General features: G+C 42.3%; 1 protein-coding gene across 7 annotated transcripts in view; it reads left to right on the forward strand.

Annotated features, from left to right (window-relative positions):
• The window catches only part of KLHL29 (kelch like family member 29), a 399,077-nt gene that overhangs the window by 133,981 nt on the left and 238,941 nt on the right, over window positions 1–26,155 (forward strand). For 6 of the 7 annotated variants that reach the window (XM_080588569.1, XM_080588571.1, XM_080588568.1 and 3 more), the window contains one exon: window positions 10,129–10,434. In XM_080588569.1, the coding sequence (XP_080444695.1) occupies window positions 10,174–10,434 (261 nt within the window). In that variant the 5' untranslated portion in view covers window positions 10,129–10,173. Of the gene's footprint in view, window positions 1–4,802; window positions 4,906–10,128; window positions 10,435–26,155 lie in introns of those variants that run through there. The other variant, XM_080588567.1, reaches the window with a different exon arrangement.

Here is a 26,155-nt window from a genome sequence, read left to right on the forward strand (position 1 = left end):
ATAAAAGGCACAACAACAAAAAATCTGACGGACTTACTCTTTGGCAAACCCATGGAACAGAAGTGAGGCCAGATGTTTGCTATACAGGCATTTGGCATGTATGTAAGAATCTCGCTACAAGACTGCATATAGAGTTTCTGACAGCTTTGGCTGAACGGAAATGAATGATTGCTATTCAGGATAAAATGCAAACATTTTGGCCAGTGCTTGCAAATCTGGGAGCTTTACGGTTATATTCTAAACTAGGTTCTCAGTATTCTTAAATCCACATTTCAGTAGGTGCTTACCAAACGTGGCATGATTTATCTCTGTGATTTTTAAAGGTTCTACATCACCTAACGTATCTTGAGAGGGGTTTTGCAAGTGGTTCATGCTTTTGAGAAATGAGCTGATTCTTATGTTATCATGCTAGTTCTAAAGCAGCTAATTAAAAGCTTCAGACCTCTGGCCTAGAAAAGGTAGGTTGCTGATTTACTGCGTTCAGCAAACAGTTTTCATCCGACAGTTGGAAAGATAAAACATGAGCCGTTAGTGGCAAATTTTAAGTGAGAAGCAAGAAGGGGTGGTGGAAGAAGTGATAACAGGAATTGCTTTTAAGAGGCACAGGAGCAAGCTGAGAAGCAGGTGGCTTTGATACTGGGTGTGCTATTAGTTCATTAGGATGGTGGCACAATCCCTCTGATTCTTGAAGCATCCGCCTTTCAAAACAAAGCAAAAATAACAAGCAGATGTAAGCGATACTTCTTCTGGTGAACCAACTGAGAATAAGATCAGTCGCTTTACGAAACATGGTTAGGCCATACAGAGGTGATGAGCTGTGACTGCACATGGACAGATAACATGGGCTTTTGGCCTTCGGTGACATCCACCAGGACGGGAACATGGAGATTTGAAATCCCCAAGTGTCTGCCAGGTGAGCTGGAAGAAAAAGTCCAATATTTTTAGCCGGGAAAAGGGCTGCATGTACTGACGTACGGGTAGTGATGGTACCTGTGCCACAAACCAAGCAAAAGTCTCCTCTAAAAGTGTGACAAGAGTAGATGTGGCTCCATAAATGAAAATTGAGGAAGCTTTTGAGGATATGAGCGTGGAGGTCAGCAACCGACCCATATTCAGGGCACCTGAAACTGGAAAAAAAGGGAGTTATTCCCCATGGTGTAGACGTCATGCACAGCCTCTGGAAATGCAGTTCCTTATTGCAGGCTGGGGATAACTGCATTTTCCTACTTCAGTCAACAGCATGAAGTGAACCATGTAAAAACCTCTAGGATGCTTAGATACATGATGATATGGTCTGTGTTTGTCTGCGTTCAGTAGATTGAATATTTCTTGTTTGTTTTGGAGGCATTTTGCATCTAATAAGCCCTTTTTATATACCAGATGCTGTTGCATGCTGCAGTGTACATGTGGACTTCATTTCGGGGAGTGATAAATGCCTCCTCTTAGCACAATGTGTTGGAAAACGCTGTGTGGTCAGAGGGCCTCAGTCCCAAAAGAGAAAATGTGCTGCTTCCCCTGGTACCACCTGAAGCTTTTACATGTGAACATGTAAAATGGGGATGGTACAACCCAGAAATACCCTATAAAAGGGAAATTCAAAGTACAGTTAATTAATTTTTGAAGGAATACAGGTGATCCAGAGAGATTTTGCAGCAAAATGTGTTGTATTTAACCCTTTCCTTGGCAGAGACCTTTCTCCTCTAATAGTCTAGTAGTCACTGCTTGATCAGTCTTCTCCAAGGGCTGGAAAATTGAGAATGGCAGTAAATCAAAGGGAATTTCTCCTGCCTGGTCCAAATGTAATCTGAAGATGTAGTCCGCACCCCTAAGAAACCAGCCCCAAAAGAGCCGAGATCCTGTTAATTAAATTTTGCAAGATCTAATTTGTGACATTTGGCAACGCCAACAGTAGCTTATTCTCCATTTCTGCTTTATTAACTATGAAGTCTTGGGCGAGATTAGGTATGTCAGGTGCTGGCATCCACTCCGTGCATTTTGAGAAGATAGCCGGTTTCCCCAGAAGCAACCTAGTCGCGTCCCTGCCTTTCCTCCTCTGTTTTTCCCCGCTGGCAATTTTGGACCGTGGTTGCTGGCCAATGCCCAGCCAGCCCCTGTGCAGGGATTTGGGGTCCCGGCCGCCGGCTCGGCCCCGTGAACCTTCCTGCACAACCTCCCCACGAACCGAACTGGCCGTTAACATAGCAGCTTCTGGCATTTGGCTTCCTTTTGTTTGCTTTTCATGCTAATGAGATAATTTAATTAGGGAAGTCAATGTTTTGGGCAGTGTTTTGCAAGCAGAAGTGTTACGGAGGAACAGGATGGATTTTCTCTCTCCCCATTTTTTAGCCAGGCTGGGTTCCAGGCAGCGCCGGCTACTCAGGACCCTGTAGAGACATCTAAGAAAGTTTATTATGCCTTTGTGTAAAGTTCTGGTGGATTTTCATTTAGAAAATTGCTGTGCAGAATTCCAGTCGCGTTGCTGCAGGAGGACATTGCAGCGCCCAAGAATCTGCAGCAAATGGCAGCTAAAATTGATTTTGGGGAATGGAGCTCAGAGCTCTGCCCTGAGCTTTTGGGGGATGTTTGCAACGTGCCATGGGGGAGAAACAGATCAAATGAGAGGTCTTTCAGATAAAAACCTAGAGAGAGAGGAGTGGAGTTAAGAATATCCTCAAGATACCTATCCCAAATCATTTTATATCAATTTTTATATTTTATATCAATTTATAATTGACAGTAGCTTTGTCTGAAGATGGGGATCAAGGCCTTTCAAAATAGTGCAAGGCATTTGACAGATACAGGGCTTACCCAAAAGGTAGCCCTTGAGCCTGATGTAAACCGTGTACCTTTGTGTGTGTCCAAATTTGACACATTGCAGGGTTTTAAGTGGCATTGTTCTTCATCTTCTGCTTCAGTAGCGTGAGCAGGAGGATGCTTCTGGAGCACTGTGAATTTTTCTCACCCTGCCGATGCTCGTAATCCATAAATTGCAGGGTGTGTTATCACTTCCACTCAGGTTGGAAAGGAACTGGCACTTGAAAGCAAAGGATGGAATATAGGAAATTACCGTATTTAAAATAAATTTCCACTTGAAATTTCCCAGAAACTTAGGAATAAAACATACACATGCAGACTTTTTAATAACTCCTTATTTAGGACGACCATATCCTGCTAACTTGGGGAGAAAGAAACCAACCTAGTAAGGTAGGGTTTCACTCTCAATGTGCCTGCTATTTATTTTTTTCAGTTAGATAGTCTAGTTTATCGTTTTATATATCTAAAGATAAGATTGCTATATCCATCTTACATACTCACACATAATATGTGTACACACTTTTCTACCATATTTTGAAACAGGGAAGGAAAGATCTAATTTATGTGTTTTGCATAGTGGACTCTGTCCTGGGAAGACACTTGTGTTGCAACTCTGACTTTTTTTAGTGTGTCCCAAGGCATGGTTTCTTCCAGCATATATTTGGAAAATTAAGTCCGATATAATTTCTTAAATCTTGTGCTCCTTTATCACTTACAGTGTTAGGATTTTTTTTTTTCTTCTTTATTTTTTTTTTAAGATCTGATTGTAGCAAAGCAGCTCAAGTCTCTCTGCCTTGTCTTGGATTTTACAAGAGCTTTACAACTGTTTACAAGACTAAATCAGGGGTTTACAAAAGTAGACCTTGCTTGATAATAAAGTTGTTTCCTTGCCCCTCAAATATTTCTGGGTCTTATCTTTCTACACAGCTGCTTGTAGTTCAGCTTTACAGAATCTCTTGATTGGATTCCTACTGCCTTAGTCTAACAAAGAAGTCTTTCAATGAAGTTACCCAAATGGAAAAAAAAGAAGTTAAGTAAAAATTGTAAAAATGGATTAGTCAGATCCTTGTAGGCTTCTAACAATGATTCCGTATCTATCTGAGTCTTCGTAGGTTATAAATAATGTTGAGCTGAAATTAAACATTTTGTTTGTCACACTTCTGAAGTAAAGACTAGCTCCCAAAGCTGCGAGGTCTACTAGTTTATTACTGGTTGATAGGGCGACTATTTTATTTGAATGATTTTTTTAAAGCCACATTTACTTGTGCATAAAGTATGTGCATGTGTGTGCTTGCAATTAAATGATGCCCAGGATTTATACATTTCGATGAGATTTTGGTGCTGTATACATAAATTAATGTCCTTACCCCTGTGCCTCAGGAAGGGTTTGTTGTGTCGGTATGCACTGATAAAACTGCATCCAGTAACAGTTCCCCTGCAGCATATATCTGAAATCATTCGAGGTTAGGTACTTAGACATCTTCTTCTGTATCAGTTACAGTTCTTCATGCTAGATCTGATTACAGCAAATCTCTCCTTCTTCATTTTTTTTTGCTGTAAATCTCATAAAATACTTATGCTTTGCATGCACTTAACTGCTTTTTAAGCTCTCTAATAACCTATTTTATCTGTGCTTCCGTTCAGCCAGTCTGAAAACTCGTAAGGCTATTTAGCTGCTTATTTTAATGTTTCAAACTCGTTCTTTCTTCTTTTCTTCCATCTCTCTAATGACTGTGTACCTACTTCCGCTGTGCTGTCTCCCAACCTCTCTTGCCGATCATATTTCTCCAATGTTATTATGTAAAAGGTAAATTTAGAAACAAATGCTTACCCAGGAAAAATTTAAATTAAAAGGCTGACCTTTATTTTTGAAGTCACTTAATGAAGTTGACTAATAGTCTAAGAAATCTGATTCTCGTGCTTCAGACTGGCTGAAAGCCTGTTTTTCCTTGTATTTATATCTGTGAGGACAGGCATTTTAAGGAGACCTTGACTAGATAAGCATGGAGAGCAGGGAAAAAGCTGCTCTAAGGCTCAAGCCGGACTGTCATTTAGAGGAACATGAATAGGAAACATTTTTTCTGCAGAACAGTGAGTGCTTTGGGCTCGGGGGAAGAAGGGCTGTGTTTAAATGTATTGAGCATAAAATGAAATGTTAATCACTTAGGTTTAATAAATCTGCAGCAACGATCTGTTTGAACCTGGTAAGAGGCCTGTAGTTAGCACGCCGCTATCTCAAACGCCTCTGGTCTTTTTCTTGCCTCTGTGTACGGATGTGGAAGCTGTGGAAACACGGCACAAACGAGCTGGCAGAAGAGACGTGGTGAAAAATTGAGCACCAGCACGAGGGTGGGTTTCAGCTAAGAAGGCAGGAGGGCTTCTGAATTGCCAAAGGGCTTGGGGTACATTTGGAGGTTGGATATAGTTGTATGTGTAGGTGCCCCGTGTTATAGACCTGAAGACGTTCCCGTTCTGCAGAAAAAAAAAAACCTCAAATTTTATTGTTGGGCAAGCTGTTTGTATGAGAAATTTCTAAAATTTGTGGTTTTCACTAGCAGAGAACTGATTCACATTTTACTTTCCTTCAAGAGAAGGAGATTTAAAGTAATTTCTTTTTATGGCCTTTCTCACCTGCTGCACCATGTATTTTGGCCATGGGGAGCCAGGAGAGACACCTGCCACGTTTCTCAGAAGGGCAGTCGGTCCTGTTTCATTGCTCTCCTACTTTCTTCCCTATTCAACCATCCCAAGCCCGTCTTGCTGTGAAAGTAAATTGTGGAGGAAAGGGTCAGGTCATGCACAATTCTCTTGCCTGGCTCCAGGGAACTTTGCAGGGCCGTTCTCTGAAATCAGTGGGCTATCTGCGCTTGGCATGGTTCGGTCCTTGCTGCACCTACTCAGCGATGGTGATCTTCAGGGACCGGGGCAGGCATTTTGTTTGCTTTGCCATATCACTAAATCTCGTTTCAGATTTGTCGTGGGCTTTTTATTTCCGCCTGCTTGCTCGATCTCTCTTCTGTAGCTTATAGCCTTTTCCGCTGCTCTCCCTTAATGCCGTTTTGATCTCCTTTTTGCTTCGAATTTATCAGTTCATCCAGTTACGGCTATGGGTTTCTCTCTTTTCTCTTCTCCCTCTTCAGTAAGGGTGTTTTTCCTCCTCCAAATGCGTTTTTGTTCCTTTTGGCTGCACAGCGAAATCCTTTGATTCTGTGTGACAAACAGGAACACACATTTCCTCTCTCGTCGAGATTAAAGACAACCTGGCTACTCCGGCGGTTACTTCTTGGTAGAGCGTGGGGGAGGCCTGTCTCATTGACTTCACCACCTTCACAAGATAGTTTGTCACCTGAATTAGCTGTACGGAGTGATTTTCAGCAGTAACAGCATGCAATAGCCCTCCTCATGGACTTCTGAGGTACGCAAGTCCTATGTTCTTTCTATTGCCAGGCATGACTGCCTTGTGGTTTTGTGGTATCTGGAGCCATGGTGGACGTATCTGAGCTAGCTTTAAGCTCATCTTCTCGAGAACTGACTTCTGGACATGGCGGTGGGGAGCTTTGTGCTAGCAGAAAAATTGGCTCCAAAACAGAAGTTGATAGATTATAATTAGCCAAGGTTTACCTGGGGCAGCAACTGTATTGTGGGCAGTACTGGGAGTTCCCCAAGTCAGAAAACTGAGGTGAAAACCTTCTTTTTCTACCTTAGTGGTGCTCAGAGGGATTTAAAGCTAAAATTGAAGGGCCTACAAAAGAAAAATATGTGTGCATGCATATGAATGTTGAGAAAAAAAATCCCTTAAAACGGGAAAAACAATGAATTATGTGAAAGTATTGATATTGGTATTTGTAAGCATTAGTATCTTTCTTTCTTCTTCCTTTCTCTCCAGTGGAAAGGTGTGGTTTTCTGTTTGGTTTGGTTTGCTTATTCCTTATTCTTAAAAAAATTCTGAAACAATCCATGGAAGATTTAGCCTAAAATTGGATACAAAGCTGGGACAGGGGAGGGTCAGGCTGGGTGTGAGGGAAAGGTTCTGCACCCAGAGGTGGTCGGGCACAGGGACAGGCCCCCCAGGGCAGTGGGCACGGCACCGAGCTGCTGGGGTTCAAGAAGCGTTGGGGCAATGCTCCCAGACATAGGGTCTGGTTTTGGGTGGTCCTGTGTGGAGCCAGCAGTCGGAGCCGGTGATCCTTGTGGGTCCCTTCCAGCTCGGGATATCCTATGGTTCTGTGAATCTATGACTTTGGAACAGCCAACAGCTGCGTTAAGGTGGAAATACTTGTATGTCTGTGATTAGTGACTGCTGTCCGTGCTGGTCGTGTGTGGTTTTTGCGCTGGCCTCCTTCAGGGCCGTTTCTCAGGATGGTTTATGCTGTTGTCCCGTGTCGAGCTCTCTGCAGAGGAATGTGATAATTGTGCTTGGCTCGGGACACAGATTGTCGGAGAAGTTTTTCTTCTGAGAACAAAATATGTTTTAAGCATTATTATTATGATTATGATCCTTGACAAAGATAGCCTAGACAAAGCATAAACTCTGGATCCAAAAATACATTTAAGAGCTAGCCCAGACCATTTCTTACCTCACCCAGCAGCTATTTATGAGAACATTTTATATTGTTTCTAATTTTAAGCAATTAATAACAAGCACTAGCAGTTGAATACCCATTTATTAGGTAGTTATCCCCTCCAGTTTTTCTGCACATCTTCTTGCTGTCAAATATCTTTGCATCCAGCTGAAAGCAACACGCTTGAAACAAGCACTGTATATTTAACGCAGTGCATTTTCAGCCCTTGCTTTTAGTTTTTATTGTAAATAGAATAAAAGACGGTAACTGGACAAAGAGGAGAACTTGCTTGTGAAGAGGGCGGTGGGTTTTAAGTAAACTTCTTAATGCACGGCTTAGTCACAGGCTTTTTTCCTCCTTGTTATTGACGTAATTGCCTGTCAGTCTCATCTGATAGTAGAATTGCTGGGGGCATGGTGTCTTGGATCGTGTGGCAAAAACTGCGAGCTATTGACTTGTGTGCATGTGTGCTCTGCTCTCCGCTGAATTAAATGTCAGATATACTCAAGTGTGTGGGTGGGTGGGGGATATGTGATTTGGTTCTCTCTCGTTCCCTTGTCAAGAAGTACACTAATACAGCTAATGGAGATCCTCGAGCACAGAAGGAGAAGGGCATTCAATTGACAGCCACCTTCCAAACAGTCAAAAAAGATCGCTTCCTGCAGTGGGGGATGTAAGATATGAGAAGAAACTTCCAAAGGCAGGGAATAATAAAGGCTATTGTGAAATTGCAGCTTGCAGTTTACAGTCTCCCTTTTTGCCTGGCTTTGCAAAAGGTTTATAAAACTAAAGGAAGGAGGTTTATGCCTGTGGAATTTTTAACCTTTAAAGAAGCTATCTTTAGGTACTGATTTTATTCTGAGATGCTTGACACGAGAGGAAAAACTTGCTTTCTTCACTGCTCCTGAAACAAAAGTTTCTGTTTTCACTAGTGCACCTATCACAGCACTTGTGCCTCTGGTTTTTACAGTTTTGTGTCTTTCTATCATGTCCACACGGTCCTGTGGAAAACCCCAAATGACCTTTATGATGTAAAGTATCAGAAAGCCACAAAAACAGGAGAAAGACGAATCTGGCTAAATATCTTTGAGTCCCTTAACCTTCAAGTCATCAAGTCAAATCTTGCATCAAATCCTACCAGAGAAAAACCAACTGGTTCTGTGGATTACGAGGCGTGCCGATTTTGTGGTCAACATCCGCGGCACTGCTGGAGCAGGGTGGTGGCATCACCATTGCCATTGCAGGTTCTTGGGAGATCTTTGTTGGACTATGATTGTGGTAGGGATTTTTTTGTTTTCTAATACATATTTATATTATTCATTTTTTAACTGAGGAAGAGTTTTCTGCCTCTTGAGCCAGTAGCTCTCTGGTGAAGCATGTGAGCCTTTAATACACTGTATTTAGTCATAGTAGTTGGTTCTGTTTGCCTTTTTTTAGTTCTACCAGGTGAATAACTACTCAAAATGTTGATAGGCACACTGGTTTATACCACTTCTAAATAATTTCTCTCTGAAGCAGTTTGTTATCTTTAAGTTTCTGGGTGAGTTTTGTTTTAGCTTCCCTCCTCAGCCATTAAGAGCAGATATTTTTACTGTCCATTTTTGTATCTAAGAATTTGTGAAACAAAATTGCTTCAGCTGACCTGTTGTTATTATTACAAACAATTTATTGGATCGTGTGATGCAAATAAAATAAATCAGATGCTGCAGTGACCTAGATACTCATTATTTATTTATGGGAATAAATATATTTAGCATGTATTTATACTGTTCTTCAATTCAAAATGCTGTAAACTCTCAGTTACTCAGACCTCTGCTGGGAAAATAGCATTATTGCCACCATTTTGCAGGTTTGGAAACCTCGGCAGGAAGACTTAAATAACTGCTGTAGGCTATGTAAGATATAATTATCAGAACTAGGATTAGATGTTGGGAGTCTCAAGTCCCAGCGTTGTGTTCAGTCGTCTTGCTCCTGGCTGATAAAATCTGTGGATAACAAAGACTGAGGAGGTAAGTAACGATAAGGACAGGATGCTCACACAAAGTGATTTGGTCATTTGATCATCTTGGCTACATTAAGTGTTTTACGTCTAGCCAAAAGCACGGGAGGAGACAGAAAATGCCGGTGTGCCCTGGAGAACAGCAGCTCTGGGGAAAGCTCGGGCGTCCTCAGGGTGAAGTGTTCCTCCCGTGGGAGGAGGTCGAGTGAAAAGGAGGGTGGGGGACAGTGCAAAGCAATATTCAGCTTTAAAAACAGCGAGGTAATGAATAGCTGCAGCAGGCAGATTTTTCTCCTTCTGGTCTTTAGGATTATTTGGTCGCACGTCAGGTGCAGAGAAGTCATAGTGATGATCTGAAGACTGTCGAGAAAACTGCGAGATGGAGCTGTTGGAAACATTTTCCTGCTATCAGAAGATTTGAAGGATGATTTTCTTCTAACTCAGCGTCCCGTGATTTGCGTGCTGTTACTTGTTATTCTGCTGGAGAGTTTGGGCAGATGGTGTTTCCTCGGGTCCGAGGCACGGGTCTCTTCACCACATGCTTGTAGTTGTTCAAACTCTCCAACTTCTGTTCTTTATTAACATTTACTACAACACTGCTCTCTTCCTCCCGACGTTTAGCTCAGAATAGGAGTGTAACAATGCTCTCCTAACACAGAGGAGGCTTGGCAGGAGCTTGTCCTGGTGACTGCAGAGCACAGGCGCTGCGCAGGGACCTCATTCCCAACACCTCTTTGCTTTTCAATCTTCCAGGCAAGCTCTCGAGTTCCCTTTGAGAAGCAGCCGCCCTCCACCGAGATGTCACGGCACCACAGCCGGTTTGAAAGAGATTATCGGGCCGGGTGGGATCGCCGGGACTGGAGCTCCAACGGCAACCACGTCGGCAGCACCAACTGCAGCAGCGCCGCCAGCACCACCAGCACCAACCGCCCCGGGCTGCTGCCCCTGCCCATCGTCCCCTCCCGGCTCCCCACCCCGGCCACCGCCGCCTGCACCACCGGCAACAGCGACGTGATCACGAGCCTGGTGGCCAACTCGTCTCCGGCTTCGACAACCAAAGTAAGAATTTTGTTGTGTTTTTTTTTTTATATATATTTTTTATTTATTTTAATTTTTTTGTTCTGGGGATGATGTCTTGAGGGGATGTTAGAGGTGGAGCATCATCCGTCCCTTTTGCAAAATCTGCGTTCGCAGCATAGCAAAGAGGAGAAAACATTTTCCTGGGCAGTCTCTGTCTTTTTTATCCTTCTGTGCATTATGCACACACTTGGACAGGACATCCTTGCTCTGAAACTTAGGGTTTTCATGTTCCTGACAGGCCCAGGGCTGAGCAGAGCAAACTCCCCTTTCCTTCTAGCACTGCCTACATTTGGGCTCTCCATCGCTTTTCTTGGAGCGTGTGGTTCCCATTTTTGCTTTTGAGAATGCCCTCGTTGTCTGTTCACCAAGGCAGGGCTGTGGTTGACAACAGGTGGATGTGGTTTTCATGCAGAAGGAGCAGAAAATGGGCATAATTTTGGCCAAATGGTGTTATTCTTCTTTCTAGTTGGTACTTTCATATGAGGTTTTCAAAGCCTCGTTCTTAGTGCAGATTAGAGCGTAACAGTTATACTGTTATAACCAGGCTCTCTCCTTTGTAAAGAAATGCACACTAAGAAGGAAGAAAATGTTAAGCAGCAAAGAACTGAAATCACTAGTAAACCATTGAGATGTTTAATATATAACTGGGGAGAGGGGAGAGGTTTTTCTTTTTTTCTGCTTCCTTTTTTTTTTTTTTTTTTTAAAGCCACCACAAACATTTAGCTCTTTTAAATCTGCAAAGTACAAGTTGTTATTCCAGTTAGAAACTTGGGGTTTCTTTCTGCATCCAAATTCAGGTAGGACAGCTGGGGAATAGAAAACCCTGGCAAATTGTAAAGGTGACCACAGCATTAGCAAAGTGAGCCAGAAGCACTGCTGGTTTTCTTTTTATGATATTTAACATTTTCTTTCAACTTGGTTTCATTTTAATAACTGCAAGTGCCAAATGCAGCAGACGCAGACAGAGGAAAGGAGACAATAAAGTTATTTAAAGCCAAGAGCAAGCTGAAATTTTACTGCAGTACCATTATTATATTGATTTTTTTTTTCACACTGTAGAAAAACAAGGTCAATGCTGCAGAAGGAAACATTAGGCTAAAGTTTACAGTGTATTTGGTTTTAAAAATTTTCCATGGTGTCTTCAAATAATTTTCATTTGAAAGAAGCCAATCTGATCAAAACATATTTAGAGCGCTCCAGATGCTATCCACAGATAGACGCATTTCAATCATGCTTTTTCTAGAGAAGATTGAGGCAATTTTGGAGCCAAAGCAGTCATTTCATTTATCATGACCTTTGTTCCTGGGTCTGCTCAGAGTCCAACTATTGTCTGAAGCTGATCAGCCCTTCTCCCAGATGTTCAAAACCATTTTGAAGCACAGCAGTGCCAGTAAACCATGTGTTTATTGGGGAGAGGAGGCAGGAACTGCAAGTTAAATGCCTTTTGATCATATGTTCAATGTGAACTGTTTTCTAAATTACCTTATTAGGCAATTTTCTGATTACTTTCATTAGTAAGAATGTTTTGGCATGAATAGATCAAAAGCAATAAACAGGCAAGAATGGAGGTAGCATGGGACACTTTTTGTTCAGAGAACTGTTAATCAGCTGTGTAATCTCCCATAAAATTAATGTGCAAAAATGCCTACCGTCCTTGCCCCAGCCTCTTCTGCCGAGAATCAGCTGAACAGCTCTGAAAATTCAAAATGGCATGTACTGAAAGAGAAAGACTTTTAAAGAGAAGGGAGGGAGGGAGGATCAACAGAGATGTAAGGGTGTAGTGTGTAGCGAGCTTCCAACTAATGATGTGGAACGGTGTCAGGAAAAAAATATCAGGTGCTCGTACGAACTTATGTTCACCCCGCCTGACTCCGTCTCTCCCTGACACACAGCCGAGGTTAGCACTTGTGGTTAGCTGTGTCCCCAGCCAGTGCCTGTCTCTTGTAGAATCCAGCTAATGGTTAACCATAAAAAAATAGGTCTGTATAAAGAGGAATTCACAAGTCAGGAGAGTAATGTGGTTGCTTGGTTTATTTAAAAAAAGAGAAATGTGCCAAATTGTCTTGAGCTGTGGAGAGCTCACAGTCTACCATCTGTAGCCTTCTCGTTAGCATGTTTATGGGGTACCAGCTTACAGAGGACCAGTGGCATCTTAAGATGAATTTCTTGGTTCTGTTTTGTGGTTGGAAGCAGGATATTTGATAGCTTAGTTAGAACTTTCCTCTTCTGTGGTAGTCCAAGGATATGGGTACAGCCAGTGATGCTCCTCCAGCCTGAGGACAGAGAGGCCTCTCTGCTTCATCCAGTTACCAGTTTTGACTTTAGTGTATCTCTTGAGCTGGTTTGAAGAACTCAAAAAGCATGGAGGCCAACCTTTTGTTTTGCATTCCTGCTGTTTAATTATCCTTCCAGTTACAACTTGATTAATTTTTTAATAAATCATTTAGTCTGGCTTCAGACTTCTGATCCTCGATTCCTCTGGTTTCCTGCAGTGTACCAGTTTTAGTAGCCTCCAAAATGACTGTCTGTCTTTTGCACCTCCTCCAATTCTTCATCCGCCTTTGAAAATCTGGATACCAAAACCATACGCAACATTTCAGGATCATACTCACTCTTCCCTCGTACAGAGATAAAACTGTTCCCTTCCTCTGTTCCCATGCGTACAGAGCTAATAATAATTGTTCCAGGCTTTTTCACCAAGGTGCTAGATGCACACATAGCATTTTTCACTTGGGTCCTTACACTGCTTCCAGAGTAACAGCATTTGTGGGTATAGTCATGTGTTCTTCACGGATGGGCTGCTTTCCTTTTCCTACATGTATAACTTTGCCATTTGTTGCATGAAAACTCATCATTTCACGCAAAAGCGTTATTCTCCTTACTTTCCACCCCTTTAATATTTCTACTACCCACAAATTTATCAGTGTTTTGCAAATTTACTTCCAGATCTTGGTTGCAAAGTTCAATGCCATTTGTCTTAGTACCAGCAGTTATTGTCTCGTGTTGAAACATTTCCCGTTGGCAGGTAAAATCTTAGAAAAAAAAATCAGTTTACCAGTTCTTAACTCATTGAACACCACTGTTGTGAATCGCTAAGTCTTTAATACAAAACACTGTGTAATGCTAAGTCAATAGTTATTAAAAATACATATACAGGCCATCATCCTCCATTAGTTGTTATCAAGCAGAGTCATAATCTTGTCAAAAACTGAAGGGAAGTCGTTTTGACAAGACCCCTGTCTACTGATACCTGTATTGGCAGGCATTGGTGGTATTCCTGTCCTTCACCTTCTGATGGACTGAATCCTAAAATGACAAATTCCAAAAGGAGGAAAAGCCTTCTTTTCTTTCTGACTGGACTGCGAAGCTGCCTGTGTTGGTGATGGAATTGCTCAGGGAATTTATAGATAAATAGCTTTAAGGACCACTAGACTATCTAATCTGGCTGAACCATTTGGTCTTTAAATTATCATGGAAATGTATGTAAGATTAAAGACTTCACCCCGAGTTATGAGATATGAATGGAAAAAGCGTTGGAAGGGAGAGAAAAAAATTGATCAAATTAACTGTTGGAGAGAGGTGAAACTGTCTTCAGAGGGAAGCTTAAGATATAAGTAATGCCAATGATGAGGGGGTTGGGCTTGGTCTCTGTTTTTATGCTTCTGGAAGAGCTTTTTATGTCTTTCTGTGGAGGGCTTTAGAAGGATTTTATTACTAATTATTAATGTGTAGGAGAACTTTAGAACTAATTATACTTTGCAGACCTTTGAAATTTATTCTCAAAGCGTACCTGTAACCTTCTTACCACAGATGCTTTGGTACAAATCACACTTAGTGGATCTGCCACGTTTAAGTACTTACGGATGTTTGGTCTGAGTTATTTAAACAAAAAGAAATATCTGTATTTTCCTAAGCCTTAATTTTTTGCTGAGCATATTCAAGACAATACTTTGCACTGCTGTAACCTATTTCACTGGAGGCTGCCAGTAGACATGACAAAAAGTATTTAAACCTCAACAACGTGCATATAGTTCAATGCTGCACTTCCCATCAGGGAAACTGAGACACTAGGAAGTTTTGACCGTCATTTTTTCTGCTCATTCTGTGCCACCGTGGGCAAAGTTCCAGCTCTTTTAACTCAGCTTGGCTTTTCCTCCTTGGTGCTGTGCTGAAAGCCACGGATGGGCACCCAGGGTCGGCGCAGTTTGACGAGATGAGCCCTTCACTGCAGATCCTGCCTCAACTCCTGAATGCCTTAAGTAATCAGTAAGAGAAACGCAGAAATTCCTGCCATTAAACCGCTGCCTTTGCATCAGTCCTTCATACCCTGAGCCCAGTCACATATGACGACAGAGTTCAGGTTTGGGTTTGTCCCTGTGTGGTGGCTTTTTGTATTTTTTTTTTCCTGCAGTGAGGTTATTTGTGGGTAGAAGGAAGCTATCAAAGAAATCCATATAAGACTGCAGCACTGCTTAAGATATTGGCAACAAAACACTCTACAATTCATTTAAGGATGCTGCACACCATTCCAGCTATGTTTTCCGTTCATCTCAGCATCTTCATTCTTTGTTGCTTTTCCGAATTACTTTGCGAGTTACTTGTACAATTTTCTCCATCAAAGCTCCTGTATCACAGCTTCAATTTAGAAGTGTTGTCATGGGCTGTAATTTGAAATTTTATTACCAAGAGATTTTTTGGTTATAGAACATTTACTTTTATCATCTCTATATTATTTTTAAATGCCTGAAAAGATTGATACATCAACAGAATCTGTGCAACACCAGGCGAGATCTAATTTTTTTTCAACCTTAATTTTAAAAACCCTTTGCTTGGAACATAAATTGATTCTTAAGCCTCCACACGCTTAATGATTTGTTATTCTCAAGGTTAAACCTATGACAAATCTTATAAAAATGCCAGTCTTCAGTTTTGATAAGATTTTCTCCAGCCGAGCTCAGGGATAACTATATAGTCTTAAGTCTTTAAATAGCATAACTGAGATGTGATGCTGGCCGCCTGTACTTACAGCACTGCCATGCCATTTAACACACGTGTGGCGTTGCTGCCGTAGTTTTGATCCCACTGTGGTTAGCCACTGTTCTGATGTGGGAGAGAAGACAGAGATGCTGAAGCATTTATTCACCTCTCTGGCAAGGCAGGCAAAGGATTGCAGGGGGAAAATCGCCCCCACTGCCTTTGTCTCTGTGCATCACTGCAACTAAATCGCATTAAAAAGATGCGTGGGGAGGGGAAAAAAATCTTATGGTAAAGGAAAAACAAGTCAGTACGGCTGAGGAATGCACAGTAAAGAGGAATGAAGTGAAACAGCCCAGAAGTAAAATGTTCTACGTTTCTTTCCCTTAAGGTCCAAAAAATTTAGCTCCCTCCATGGCAGTCTGTCACATGCAGACGGTTTGCTGTGCGTTGCGGAATTTATATTGTCTGTTTTCTTTCTCTCACTTCTGAGGTGATGATTTGCTAAGCTGGTGTATGGCTTCCACAAATATTTAAAATATTGATTAAGCAGAGGAAAAATAAACACGCATTGTTTTTCAAGTTACGCCTTATGTTGTACATGACTAATTACATACAACAATTTGCACTGCAACGGTAACTGAAATTTATGTACTCTTTTTATTATAAAATATAAGAGGCTTGCATAAGGAGAGAGATTATAAATATTGGAATACAACAGTTGCTAGAAAACAGTCAAAACATGCAGTGATGAAGTATATAGGATTTGCTATTCCAGCTTCCCTGTGCAAAGCTACTCTACCGGTCCCCTGAGGGCTTGTATTGATAGTTGGCATATTTTTGTCACCATTTCAGATAGTAGCCTGTCAATTCTTTGATCTGGACATGATGCAGCAGTCCAGACCAAGTGCAGTAATGGCAAAAGCCGTGTTACAGATCTGTCTGATTCTTTTGGCAAATTACTGTGATGCTAAGTGAGATTTCAGTTCCTGGATGTCAAAAAGTGCAACTGATTTTTTTTTTTCCAGGAACGTATTTTTACCTGTGAATAAATTTTTAAAATAGAGTAACTTCCAGTTTTTGGGGTCTTTGAGATGCAAGCCCCTTCCCACCTATGCAGAGACTTCTACATGAAGCTCTAATTATGGCAGATTATTACATGAATTATAGGAAACCAGAGGAGTGCCCCAGAGGAAATAACACCCGACGGTTTGTAACAGAAGATAAGGACAGGTTTTCTCTGGCACCCAGATCACATTCTCCTGGTTCTCTAGGTTTGAAAGTTCAATAAGCTTTCTGTAATTTACCTTTTGGGATGACTGGAGTGCAGCTTCCAGACCGTGCCTCCTGTAAGAGGTCTGCAGGCAAGGAAAGACACCCAAAGTGTATGTTGTTGGCGATAGCAGTGCACCATTGCACCAGCCCAGCCAGGGTGAAAACAGCAGTGTGCACCCAAAAATATTACTGCATTATCGTCCTGGTATCCCCTCAAAATTTTGAGAGGTCCTTTAGAGGGATGGACAGAGCTTGTGCCAGAAAGAAGAAATGCAGAGATTTGAACTTTCAGCCCCAGGAGACCTTTTTCTTTCCTGATTACAAATTGTCCAAAAATGTCGATAGATTGAACTCTGTGATAACTTCTGCTAAAGTAATTGTATTTAGCTATTATGACAATGACACAACTGCTAAGAGGTAACTGTGCCACCGAGGGACAAGAGAGCAAGGTGAGAGCAGTGGTGGGTTCCAAAACTGGCGTGTTGAAGGTCTGGGTGTAGAGGAACCAATTCTGACGTTTCAACAGCCTGGAGAGATGCTTTGGGCACTTTTCAGGCTCCTTTGTAGAAAGCTGTTCCTAATGATCTGTGGCCCTAGAGGGGGCTTAAATTGTGCTGATGGTCTGTCACATCTTCTTATCATCTTATTTTAATATTTCTTCTCATGTGGATTTTTACATATTTTTGATAGTGTAGAAATTAAGATGTACAAAATGTGGCTTTAGTTTGTCAACTTTTGTGGGTACTTTATTGGACTGAAATTGGTCTGAAAGCCCTGGCATGCTAATTAATCTGTAAAGTCATAAAAAGCTGCTTGGATTTTTTGACTTGCAATGTGTTTATCATCTGTTGAAAGAGCTAAGAGGTCTGGCCAGTTTCTAGTCCCAGTTCCATTTGAAGATGAAAGGCAGCATGTTTGAAACACTAATTGACATAGCCAAGTACTTACAAGGTCACAAACATGACAGCTTTGGATAGAGAAAAAGGAGTATTTCTAGGCTTTGGCACTTTGATCAAAAAGTATCTTGACTTCTAAAAGGGATAAATATCAGTAATAACAGTAACCTAAGCAAAATGTGTGTTGGCTAGGATTTAAGAGCTTGATTCTTTGAAATGATTTACAGTTCTTTTTATTTTCTTATTTTTTCTCATCATTACATCCTTAGCATATGTATTAGTTGCAGATCACCCATTAAAAATTCAGCAGTATACGTATGTCTGTGCGTTTCATTAGGAAATTTGTTCCAGCCTCCTGTCAGGCAGAAAATCCTGCCTGTGAGCTTCCTTGCCTGTGATCTGATGTTGATTACTTGAAGTTTTATTGTCCAAGGAGCATTACTTCTGAAGGAGGGCAGGTTATCTGCATTGTAAATGCATAAAATCATAAGGTTGGTTGCTGTCATTTAGGAACGTACTGCTGTTGTCGCCGTCAAACGTAGCTACAAAAAGAATTTTATGAGGAATCATTTGGCTGTTTCCTATTATTTTTGCTGTCAATGACTAACTTGGTCAGGAAGGCCCTGCAAGTTATTTTCAAGACAGTTGATCTAGGCAATTTCTGATTTTGGCATTGCATGAAGAGGGCAATGTCAGAGGAAGCTTTGAGGGAGGGGATGAGTGGATTAAGGTATATGGTGGTACAGGGAAGCCAAATGCGAACTGTTTGCAGAAGGCTGCAGGGGCGGTTGGGTGGGATGTCTCCATACCATAATTTTTGTTAACAGTAACATAAAAATAGTGGTCATTTTTTAAAACACAGTTTTACTGCCTATCAGAAGGAAAATAAACTACGAAAGAGATCATATTTTCATGCTGGCATTGGTTTCCTCAAATTGCTGGTTGATTTGGACTCTTCAGTTTAGAACTCACTTGCAAAATAAATGAACCAAATTAACAGGAAGGAAGGAAGGAAGGAAGGAAGGAAGGAAGGAAGGAAGGAAGGAAGGAAGGAAGGAAGGAAGGAAGGAAGGAAGGAAGGAAGGAAGGAAGGAAGGAAGGAAGGAAGGAAGGAAGGAAGGAAGGAAGGAAGGAAGGAAGGAAGGAAGGAAGGAAGGAAGGAAGGAAAAATAAATAAAAGAAAAAGAAAATTGAGCCAAGCTTCACCTCTCGTTGTCATTTGGTCCTTGAGTTCTTGCTTGATACCACAGTTGTCTATGAAGCTGATGGACATAAAAATAAATTTGGCCCAGGGAGTGATAAACAGTACATTAACCTCTGCTCTCTGGCTCCTTTTGCTGCTCAACGTTACACCTGCAAACGCCGGACACCGGCTGATGCTCCCTGGGCATACCAGGAAGCACTGATCAGCCAGAGCTGACACTCCAAATTGACATTAAAGCAGCACCACTGCCCTTTCTACAATCCTGAAAATCCTCTTGACAGAGTGCCCAGGCCTTTAAGAGGACCACGAGGATCTTGTGACTCGATGGCAAGAAGCATAGGCCGCCTGTGCTGTTTCTCTTGAAGCAATGCCAGGAGTCACGTTGCGTCAGCGATGCTGAGCTGCTCGCCATCCCATCCGAACAATGCACACAAGGTGCAGATATCTTCTGCATAAATGGAAATGCAGTGACTCACTATCTTGTGAGTGGGCAAAACACTGGCTTATTGTCGATGCCTGCAGAGCTCTGTAGGGGAGACCACGGAAGGAATTCCTCACGCTTTTTTCCAACTCCAGTTTCTCCTTCTAGAAGCAGCTCTGACGGAGATAAGTATTCAACCATTACTTTGAAAAGCAGCATGTAGAAGAAGGATAAACTTACAAGTGCCCAAGTTATTTTGGGTGATTTTCTCTTGGAATTTGAAGCATTAGTAAATGCCTGTGTGGTGGTTAACTGCTGTAACACTTCTTGGATGAGATGGGCACTTTTCAGCAAACCAAATGCACATTTTATTTTGTTTTGGAGGAATTGACTGTCCTGGAATCCACCCAGAAGTCAGTCTGCCTCTTCTGTTTCAGTTGCTCTGTGCTCCTGTCAAGCTGAAATATATGTGGTTGTTACCCACTACAATTTAGCATATCCAAACTGATTCACTTTGGAAAACAAAGCCTGTAGAAGTTCTGCTGAGAAATACATGTTGTCTGTAAGTGGTGTTTGGGTGTAAAGTGATATGCACCCACTGTATAAATAGTGAATAATAACTGGTAATAAATTCTTCATATTGTAGCGTTATTTCTTACTGTTTATGATCCCGGGTCTTTTATGGTAATCCCGAAACAAAGCACTGAGAAGTATGTGAATAATATTTACTACTGCTAAGTTGTTACACAAACATGTCAAGAAAGAGAAGCCTTTTGGGCTGTATAATCTGAATGTTTAAGTCTATATACTGTTTATATGATAATATTATATATAATTAAAGTTATCCTTTCATCCCAAAGGAACTCAACGTGTTATACAAAGTCCATGCATTCAAAACCGCTGAAGTAATGCTTCAAGGTACGTTTGTCAGCCAGCAAGTGGAATACTCCCAAAGAGCAATGCTGGGCATAATTTGACCACGTGTTCCCCTGCAAATCCGTATTCTTTTTAAGAAGTAACACTCTTTGTAACACGAGCTGTGTGGTACAACAAGACCCCGCAGTGCCCCCAGACGGATCTAGTTGTTCATCAGCGACAGCCTCCTGGTGGCTCAGGAATTTTTTACCAGGTATACGAGGCCAAGCAGGCACAGCTGGAGGCCTTCTTGCCTGAGGGCAGGAAAATCCTGCCTGAGCTCAAACAAGCAATGCAGGTGTATGGGAGCGGGGAGAATCACAGACGTTGAAGTCACTGAGGTTGCAAGGGGCCTCTGGAGGCCTCTGGGTCCAACCCCCTGTGGTTGGACCTTTTCTGGTCCAACCCACTGCTCAAGCAGGGCCACCAGGGTTGCTTGCCCAGAACTGTATCCATATGGCTTTTGAAGATCTCCCATGAGGTAGTAGACTCCACAACGTCTCTAGGCAATCTATGCCAGTCGTCCATCACCCACACAGTAAAGAATTGCTTTCTTGGTGTCCAGACAGAGCCTCCTGTTCTGTCTTCTCGAAGCTGAAGAGTCCCAGCTCACTCAGCCTTCCCTTATATGAGAGGAGAGGCTACTCGAGTGGCATTTACAAACACTGCTTTGCTGTGCAGGTTTGGAATTAGGAAAACCTAAACTCAGCGAGAGTTAAAATTGCCAAGAGATGTGAAGAGCAGTGAGAAGGGTGCTTGTAAAGACACTGGCAGCAAAGGGGAAATGTGGGTTTGCTGCTCCGTGAGTAAAGAGACCTAGTCCCAGATGGACATCCAAGAAGCAGAGATAGTCAGTGCTGTCTTTGCCGTGGTCTTCACTGGCAGGATCTGCTCCCAGGATCACCCAGGTCCCTTTGTTTGGTGACAGAGTCTGGGGAAGTGAAGAACCATGGTAGTGGACAGACATGAGGACAGGAATAAAGTAATGAACTTACAGACTGTTAGAGTGTTTAAGTCAACTGGACATACGCAAGTCCATGGACCAGACAGGATGCATCGAGGAATACTGAGGGTGACATGAGCTGATGTGACTTTGAAGCCACTCACAGTCATCCTTGAAAAGCCATGGTGATCGGGGAAGTTTCTGATTACAAGAGAAGACAATGGTCATGGCCATCTTCAAAGAGGGCAAGAAGAGGGATCCAAGGAACTATGAGTTAGTCAGCCCAAACAGTCAGGGCAAATCATACTTGGCCTTCTATAATAAGATGACTGGGTTTGCAGAAAAGAGGACCCCTGGTTCTTTTATTTAGTGTAACTTTAGCAAGATTTTGACAGTCACCCATAGCATTTTTTTTAACTAAAGTGGAGGGATGCATACTGCATGGATTCACTGTGAGATAGGTGGATAACTAGCTGGACCGCCAGGGTCAGAGAGAGAGTAGAGGGCAACTGTTCAGAGTCCCACTGGCACTGGGATGAGTAGTCAGTATAGGGACTGATAGCATTTAATATCTTTATTTATTATGTGGACATTGCAATGAATGCACAAATAACAAATTGAATGGAGCGATACATATGCTAGAGGGTAGAGCTACTGTTCAAAAGGACCGATATGAAAAAATGGCCTGCTATTAACCTCATGAAGCTCAGCAGACAAACACAAAGCCTTGCCACCTGGGATGGAATAATCCCATGCAGCTGTGAAAGCCGAACAGCAAATGGGTAGAAAGCAGCTTTGCAGAAAAGGACCTGCAGATCCTAGTTGAGAGCATGTTTAAAATGAGTTAGCAGTGCAGTGGAGGCCAGCCAAATGATGGGATGTATTAGCAAGAGAATAGCCAACAGCTCAAGCGAAGGTCATTCCCTGTCTGTCACTTCTGTGACTATATCTCAAGGAGCACATCCAGTCTGGGGCTTCCAAGTGCAAGACAGACACTGACCTACTGGAGCATGTGCAATGGAGAGCCACCAAAATGATTTGGGGACTGGAGCACAAGGTATAGGAGAAGCTGAGAGGTAGGTCTGCTGAGCATGGAGAAGAAAAGGCTTGGGGGAGAAGGGAGGGGTGACTCCTCTATATGCCTCTCTAATGGGATAGGGCAAAGACACATGAGCCAGGTTCTTCTCAGAGGGACATATGAAAGAAAAACCAGCAATGAGCAGAAATTGTACCAAGGGAAATGCAGATTGCACATAAGGAAAAAGAATTCTCAATGCAGGGTCCAAAACTGGAGCAAGGGCCCAGAGCAGCTGCAGGATCTCCAGCGTCAGACATATACCGCATGCTCAGCTTGACATGACCAGGGGCACACTGGTCTTGCATCAAAGTTGGCCTTGTTTTGGGCAGGATTGGACCAGCTGTTCTGCGGACGTCTTTTCTAAGCAAAATCATTCTATGATGCAATCTCGACATCACCCTAGAACTGAACCCTCGTTTAAATACACTTCACAAAGCAGAGGTGTTGTCAGTTTGCTTTAAAACAATACCCAGAATCCTCCTCAGCTGATAAATACGAAAACTTTGGATTTAGTTTGGGTCTTCTGAGCCTAACTCCTGTGTTGGCATAGTCATCACAGTTTTGTTTCTGAACAGCTTGTTTCCTTTAGAATTTCTACCTCATGCTGGGATGGAGTAAGACTGAATAATTTATCTTCCTTTTCCTCAAAAGCAAAGCAATAGTTATACCCCACATAGATTCGCAACGTTATTCTGCTTCTAAGCTTCTATTAATTATCTTTATCATCCCTGCTTTTAAAGGTCTAGCATTTATCTTTGCAAAGTTCGTCAAGTTGGATGATGGAGGAAAAATTGTGTATTTAATCCTGTTATTGCTCATGAAGTTTTAAATTCCATATGATAAATGTTTTTTTCCACTGCTTGCAATAATTCTTTTGGTAGTTTTCAGGTGACCTAAGTGTCTGATGTGTAGAGCTGATGGCTTTTAAGGTCATTGTGCACATGCGTAATTATCTCAGTTGTGCTGCTTCTTTAAGTATACACATGTATAGCATTTTTGAAGATACGGATTACAGATACTTTGTTTGCCACACACAAAGCTGTTGTTAACCTTGTTTTCTCAGCCTGGCTAGAAGTATGACCTGCTTTACAGTAATGTTTAGCTTGGGGATGGGGCAGGATAATGCTGTTTCACTGTTTTTCACATGTCATCCAAGCTCTGGATTTTGCAGCCATTCCAAGGAAAAAATGGTCAAGTCTTTCAATAGATTTATCTTTATTTCCATCTTCACATCATGGAGATAATTCCTCAGTTTTTGTGTAAATTGTAAATTGTTTCCATCATTGCTAACTTTGTAAAGTGGCAGGGCAACAAAAGCTCGGTGTCAGTACTCTGCAAATAGTGGAGCATCCTCAATGAAATGAACTGAGTGGGCTCAGGCTTTTAAAATAATCAGAAGTAAAAGACACTCATAAATTCATCCAGACAGACCCAGGCTGACCACTTCATTTTCCCTGTTCCCTGTGGGCCGCGTTGCTTTTAATGTTGTGCTGGGTGAGTGTCCCGTACAATAAGGCAGCAGAGCCCGTGACGGAGGTGGGGAGGGCTGGGTTTGTTCAGCCTGGAAAAGAGAAGTCGGGGGGGTGTGATTGCCCTCTTCAGCTTCCTGATTGTTGGTTGTGGAGAAGACACTGCCGGAGTCTTCTCGGGGTTGTAGGACGACCATAAGACAAAGGCAATGCACGACAAATGACAGCAAAGGAAATTCTGGTTAGAAAGAAAGAAAAAATGGCTCATACTGAGAGCAGTCAAACAGTGGTACAGGGCCCGCAGAGCTTGCTGAATACCCCGTAAATACGCAGAACTCAGGTGGACAAGGCCCTGAGCAACCCGGTGTGGTGTTAGCCTGCTCTGAGCAGGAGCTGTACCCGGTGGCCTTCCAACAGAACCTGTTGTTTTCTGCTAGGGGAAGCCTGCAAGAATCTTTGAGAAAAGTTGGTCTAGACCTTAAAAACTTTAAAAACTTTACTTCAGAGAACAGAAAGGTGGCACCTGCCACGCAGAGGGGGTCGTGGAAGTTACCTTGTCCCCCACGGTAAGTCTGCCAAGCCAACCTTGCTTACATGGCCTCATGACCCAGTGGCAAGGAGGCAGATTTGCTCTGCAGCAAAGACCTTTGGGTCACTCTTTTGATCTGAAACAAAGGAGGAGGTTCAAAAACAAAGTGAGATAAGGCAACCACAGCAGTCACTGCACAGCTGTTCAGCAGTGTGTCTTTCTGCATCCACCTCTTTCAACTAGGAGATTAAACAAAGACATTAAGCAATGCTGAGAAGTTTGTGGAGCAATCCAAGCTTTCATTCATTTATCTTTTTGTCTGTCTTCTTCAGTCTTGACATCTTTGCCCTTTTTCCCCATTTAAATTCTTCTGACACTCCCCACAGCATGTCTGCCTTTACTGGAAGCGCCGTAGCTTGCTGGCAACTACCACTGAATCATAGGTAAAAAATGAAGCACACTCAGTTCTTACCACAACTATTTTGACCTTTTGTTGTTTTAGAAAATGCGAGGCCTCTGTGAAAACAAGGCTGATTGGAAAGTAAAACTTGGGGGGGGCGTGTGAAGAAAGAATAAAAATGCATACAGATTTTACAGTTGGTCAGATACTCTTACTTCTTTTTATGTGTCTGTTTTCCAGCAAGCTCTGCTCACAATACAACTGCGTTTGGCAAGGTCTGTGCTAGCTGAATGAGCAATGCCAGGGCATGGGCCCAGGAGAGCTGGAACTTGACCATCTATACCATTAAATTGCTAGCACAGGCTCTGCCTTGCTTTTGGCCTGGGCCAGCCAGCCCTGTCTTAAACAATTCTCAGGCATGGTTTTGGGATTAGCAAGGGCCAGGAGCTGTTCCCAATCAGCATTTTGGATATTGCCACCCTGTTTTGCAGGGTAAAAGTATATAATCTTGTGAGTGTGGTCAGGCCATATCATTTGGCCTCAGAGCCATATAACAGGTCCTGGCCCTGTTTAGTTTTCTAGTTACTGGGAAGGCTTTGTGTTGGAGGCAAGCGTGTCATTACTTGACTCTGCAGTCTCATACTTGACTGAGCTGTATCCGGACCATAAGGAGTACAGTCACATCTCCACTTCATCTATTATTTGAGCCAGAGTACCTGTGCACTGAGATGGTGTGGTTTGTCCCTGTTGTAATTGTCATAGCAACTGGAATGGTTTGTGAACCCACTCTCCCATTATAAATAGAAATATATAGTCTAAGGGAGTTCAGAAGTATATTTTCTAGGGAGCTGCTGCAGCTATTTTTTAGAAATCTTTGTCATGGTTTTGCAAAGCAGCCACCTATTGCTGGTAAATTCAGTTCCTGTATCAAAATGAAGAATATGTTCTGCAGATGTTCCTGGAGCCAGGGAATTATTTTTTACGTTTTCTGTTGGATCTGGAAATAAGAGATTGTGTTAGATACTGGATGGATGTTGGCATACGGCTGGTATGAAAGATCACATTATCCATTAAGTGTTGAAGTAGAAACGCCTCTTGCTACCTGCACAATTGATTTTTCACTTACTGGACTGTCTATTCTCTTTCTGTCTCACCACAGCATTGAATAGAAAATAATACTGCTTTCTGCCAATGAAGGTCCAATAAACCTGTGATAGTTGCCAGGACTGGGGAAATTCCAAGAGTATGGTTATATCCTTTTGTCCTGCCCTGTTTTCATCTGCACGCTTCCATTTCCAGCTGCCTGAAGTACAATTATCTACACATCTTGATTTTTTGGAAATGGATTTCAAATACCTTTTATTAACAGAAATTGCCTGATTTCATGAGCAGAGAGCTGCAAACTGCCTTCATGATGCACCCATCTCGTGCTGCAAGAAACCAAGACGGAGGTTTTGCTTTTCCTTCAGCATTGTAGTTCATTAGATCAACTAAAATCCATGTTCCCCCAAGTGGCCCTCATAGAGCACATGCCCTCTCGCACATACAACGGCATTGAGGTAGCATGGGTAATGTGTGTGTCTCCATGTGGGGTGG

This window comes from Anser brachyrhynchus, assembly GCF_964034855.1.
Source record: "Anser brachyrhynchus genome assembly, chromosome: 3".
In the NCBI taxonomy this organism is placed as follows: domain Eukaryota; kingdom Metazoa; phylum Chordata; class Aves; order Anseriformes; family Anatidae; genus Anser; species Anser brachyrhynchus.